The 5071-nt window shown below is 46.0% G+C and overlaps 1 protein-coding gene across 1 annotated transcript in view; it reads right to left on the bottom strand.

Annotated features, from left to right (window-relative positions):
- Nucleotides 1–1801, bottom strand: part of LOC103253096 (paired box protein Pax-8-like) — a gene marked incomplete at its 3' end in the record, with an annotated part of 12225 nt that extends 10424 nt beyond the window's left edge. Inside the window, 1 exon segment of the mRNA XM_021709373.1 lies at nucleotides 1577–1801. Coding sequence (XP_021565048.1) covers nucleotides 1577–1801 — 225 coding nt within the window.
- Nucleotides 1802–5071: the final 3270 nt, after the last annotated feature.

Below are 5071 nucleotides of genomic sequence, written 5' to 3'. Positions count from 1 at the left end.
GAGAACTCAGGGTCTTCCTATACCGATACTAAGCTGTGTGACCTTGGGAAAAATTCCCTCCCCTCCAGGGTCTTCTATCCTTTTCTGTAAAATGAGGGCACAGGATGAAATCAGCAGTTTTCAAATTTCCCTTTCACTTCTTAAACTCTGGAACCAGATTTTAAAACATGACCACTCTGAGAAACACTGAGCTTCTCTAGTGGAGCTGAGGCAGTATGGGCCCAAGCCCTGTCTATGGGCTGCTGGGCTGAAAGACCTTCAAAATTTTTTCTCTCTCTAATAGTCCAGAGCACTACAAATGGCTGACAGGTCCCCACAGGCACATGTATGCCTGGCTTTCAGTACTGACATGCAGGCAACAGGTAGTTTGATGAACATGAATATGACATGGATATCTGCACATGTTTCCTCAGCTGCTTTCCTGACTCAGCCTCTGCCCTGTAGCCCAAGCCTGTGTTTCATTCTGCGCCCACCCAGCCAATCAAGCCCGTATGTATTATGCTCCTACTATGTGCCAAGCACTGTAGCAGTCCTTGCAGATGCCGAAGTGAATGTGATCCCTGCTCTTGTCTAACAGGGTGTATTACAGTAAGGGCCTAGATCAACAAGCAGCCAATTAGCATACCTTGTGACCACTTCTAGGACTGGGGACATGCAGATAGTTATGGGAACCAGTGGAGGGGGCCCAGCCCTGGCTCAGGGAACTGCAGGAGAGCTCCTGGAGAAGTCTAAGCTGAGACTGAACATAAAGAGGTGCTAGGGAAGTGAGGGAGAGAAAGAAGAAAACTATTCCAGGCAGTGGGAAACAGCATGTGCAAAGGTTCAGAGGCAAAGGTATCCTTGTTTTTTAGATTTACCAACATATTTGACTGTATACAGTCCCTAGATCCACGTTGGGCTAATTTCAGGGCCGATACCTGTTTTTTCAATGAAGAACTTTCATGATCTGATTTATATGCCTTGTCTGACTCAGCTTCTATGAAAAGAAGCCAGGATCCAGCCAGAAATTAAGACTCAGATCAGTGCTGCTTCCTGAGGTGAGTCCTGTTCTATGGCCAGAGCTATCCAGAATTTAAGAAGTTTGGGATCGGTCTTGCAATGTTGTGCTGAATGTGCTGTGGTCTAGGCATAAAGACATCTTTTCACACCAGGGGCAGGATTGGATAATCTGGCTGTGAGGATAGAGCCTTGTGAGACAGGAGTCAGAGGGAACAGGCAGGTGAGAAAGAAGAGCCCACACCAGGCCTCTATGTGAACCAGTTAAGGACTATTTATGGCCAAGGGTGGGAAGTGCCTTCGCTGGGCACACAGTGCCCATCATCACCCACTGACTTAGCACATTCAGAACTGCCTTGCAATGTCTCCTCAGGGGCCTAAGCTGTCTTCAACAGAACAGTCAATTTCCCTTAAAAAAAAAAAAAAAGCTATAAGCCTCTGCCCTGGGCAATAAGTCAAGAGGAAAAGCCCGCTGGCCAAACACCCAGCAAGAGGGACACGATGGCCAGTCTTCTTGATGGGGGCAGCAGGGTGAGGCTTGGGCACAGCTTCTACCTGTGCCCTGCTAGGCAACGCGTACCAGTGAGTGCTTCTCCACCAGAGCTGGAAGAATATCCAGAGGGGTTTTCAGCAGGACCCAGAAGGTGGGAAGAGTGGCCCTTGTCCACTTCTGAGCCCATTCTGCTGGCTTCTTGCTGGCCACACTGCTCTTTGTGGAGAATTGCTGCAGCCGTTTGTCCCTTACTACATCATTATTGCCTTTCGGTTCTTTTGGGTCCAAACACCAAACACAAGGGGGCGCCATACAGCCACCCAAACACAGGCAAGACCTTGAGCAATTCAGCTTTGTCCTCATTTTCCAGAACTTTCTCTGCTGTGCCCAACCGAGGCTGAGGTATTTGTGCCAGAACCTATATATCTGGAAGCAAGGTTTCTTACAGGTGGAAGTTCTTCACCCCCAGTAGGGTAGCAGGTTTAAAAAAACAAATAGTGTTTTTTGGGTGGCATAAATAGGTATTATGCCTTTTTTAAAAAAAGAATCAACTTTATTTCTTCTATATAAGCTGTGTAGGCTATTGTCCTAAATTATCCTGAAGAACTGACTCAGCATCCTTAGAAACACAAACCCTCAGGAATCCTCCTGAAATGTTATTTACCATATTAGTAAGCACTGTAATGCAGGGAAAGATATATTCACATTTCTGGTCCCTAAACTGAAATTCTCTGGGGCTTTATTTTATTTTATTGACTTCCAAATGACTGTGTTACTGTGGAAAGGGCTTGGGCTGATTCTTGTCCTGACTCTGCCTGTTTTAATCTTACCATTTGAGAAAGTGTGTGTGTGTTTTTCCCCCCAACCTTAGAGGTTTTATCTATTGAATGGAGCTTAACAAAACTTTTTGTTATGCATGCTGCTGACTTACAACAACTACTCTAAGAAGATAGGGGAATGAAGATGGAGAAGCATTTGGTTAGATGAAAATCTTGTTATAAAGTTTTTCTATATTTTTAATATACACATGGTTAAATGTTATGACCCAAGCTCGGCTGTAGGACTAGGGTAGTGTTTCTCAAACATGGGTGTGGATCAGAATCACTTGGGGGGATTATTAAAACACAGACTACTGAACACAATGCCCTGAGTTTATGAATCAGTAAATCTGAGATGCAACCAATACTTTGTGTTTCTAAGAAGTTTCCAGATGGTGCTAACGCTGCTAGTCTAAGGCCACACATTAAGAAGCACTGGTTTAGGCTGGGCAATGGAAAATTTAAGTGAATAATTCCTCATATTACCCTTCCCCCAACCTTCTTCTTAGGACAGGAATATTGTTTGTATATTATGGTTTTCATTTTCTATCAATTAAATAAATATGGACCAAGTGTCTACCATGACTCAGATACAAAGCACTGGTGATAAAACCTTGAACAAGACAAGAATATTGGTCCTCAAGAAACTTAGAAACTTTTGGAGGGTACAATTAGATAAATTGGGAGCCACCAGGTTTAAGGGAGATGCACCTTGAAAGAGGTAAGTCCTGGTGCTTGGGGAGCCCATAAGTGGTCGTGGAAGCTGCAAGGAAGAACAACTAGGAGGTAACCAGGTAAAGAAGTTTTCACAAGGGAGAAAAAAAATCCATGCATAAGGTCTTTGTGCTTTCAAGAAATTTAAAGACATTTACTGTGGCTCTAAGACAGGTAGGAAGGAGGGTTTGGCAGCAGATTAGAGATGGCCCCTATGGTTTGAGGTTTGGAGCTGAGTGTCTGTAATGGAAGGCCTTTTGTCTTTTCTGTGTCTGGTGTGGGGGCGTGGACTCCTCTGAGTGAGTCACCACCAAACACCCAGAAGTGGGTGACGGCTTCCTTCCTGACCTGGCCCCCACTGTGCTGACCACCTCTCCATGCAGCTGCAGACAGGGTGGGTCTTGAGGTCGGAAGCCAAAAATGAGTAGGAGCCCCCTGGTTGGGTGGGAGGTGGGGTATAGAGGGAAAGGTGTGACCCAGGAAGAGGACTGAAGCCTCATAAGCAAAGGCCCTTTGCATGTCTGGAGGATCCTGGTTGGGGAGTAGGGCGGGTGTGGGGGAGGACGACAAGAGCGCCTGGCCGGATGCGAGTAGGTTCTTGAGTGTGAAGGTAATCAGATGAATAAATGCAAGCTTTCCCAGGGTCAGAGAGGGCTTATTCCACAGTCAAGGGATTTGGAACTCTGGAAAGCTCCAAGTGAAGCTTGCTGTCCAAATCTGTACCCTTTGGAAAAGAGACAATTTGGAGAGGTCTTAGGACGTTCCTTGGTAATTTCTTTTTTTTTTTTTGAATTGGATCTGAAGAGTAGGGATGTTAGAAGGAAGAGAGGATCATTTCCAACTCTTGTTGCACGCACCAATATCCAAGCACTTAAGATGTGAGAAGGCCAGGACCAGTGGCTCAAGCCTGTAATCCCAGCACTTTGCAAGGCAAGAGGATTGCCTGGGAACAGGGATTCAAGACCTGCCTGGGCAACTTAGTAAGACCTCGTCTCTATAATAAATCAAAAAATTAGCTGGGGGTGGTGGCTCCTGCCTGTAGTTCTAGCTAGTTGGAGGGCTGAGGTGGAAGGATTGCCTGAGCCTAGCAGATCAAGGCTGCGGTGGCCGTGAGCATGCCACTGCACTCCAGCCTGGGCAATAGAATGAGATTCCAACTCAAAAAACAAAAAACAAAAAAACAAGATGTGAGGATACTTTTCCTGTGACCACCATAGTCCTGTGCACAAGTCCCTGTCATAGCACTGACTGCATTGAACAGTAACAGTATCTGTTTAGGTCCCCCTATGAGTTACTCAAGGACAGGGGCCCTGTCTTTGTCTAGCCAGCATCTGACAAAGAGTTTATTTGTACTTTAGGAGACACAAGTGACAGAAAATGCTTTATGTTGTGATGGTTATTGCAAGGATTCCCAGGTTTCTCCACTGTGGAACTCCCAAATTCCATACTCTAGTACTTTCCGTTTTCTCCTTCTGCTTGACTCCTGGCAACTCTGCGCAGTTCTGAAGCTATAATGGTTCAATGTGTTGTTCTCCAAAAATATCTGCTTAACTACCTGGGGTTTTGTTTTAGTTCTAAAAAGTGTCAAGATGAGTTTGAGCCTTGGCCGGGCTATAGTGAGAGGTGCAGTGGCTGCTTTGGGTGCCCTTCAAATTATACCATGCTAATCATGGCATGCTAATCAACCTCAGCCTGGTGTCATTCCTTTCCCTGCAGGTCGCTTGTAGGTCTAACATCTCCCTCTGCAACCACTCAACTGTTTCCCTTGCCTTGGCACCTTTCTGAAGTAAAGGCCAGGGCCTGTGCCTCAAAGTTCTCCTGAAGAAAGGGTCCGGGACTATGGAATCCCAGTGTCCCAAGTCTGCACACCAGATCACTCCAGCATCCATGAGGTTGTGGGTTATGTGGACACATTAGACTCTTGAACTAGGATGAAAGGGGCTGGTATGCTGAAAGATGGCATTCTGCATCTGCTGTTATCCCCAACTTGCTGTGTGACCCCCTTGGCATCTCTGTGCCTTACTTGTCCTTCTAAGGGAAGCTGGAGGTG

The sequence above is a fragment of the Carlito syrichta genome, unplaced genomic scaffold, assembly GCF_000164805.1.
Source record: "Carlito syrichta isolate Samal-C Ts95f unplaced genomic scaffold, Tarsius_syrichta-2.0.1 Scaffold199796, whole genome shotgun sequence".
Classification (NCBI taxonomy): Eukaryota; Metazoa; Chordata; class Mammalia; order Primates; family Tarsiidae; genus Carlito; species Carlito syrichta.
The sequence above is the reverse complement of the archived record's forward strand: the minus strand, read 5'-3'. Positions and strand labels throughout refer to the sequence as shown.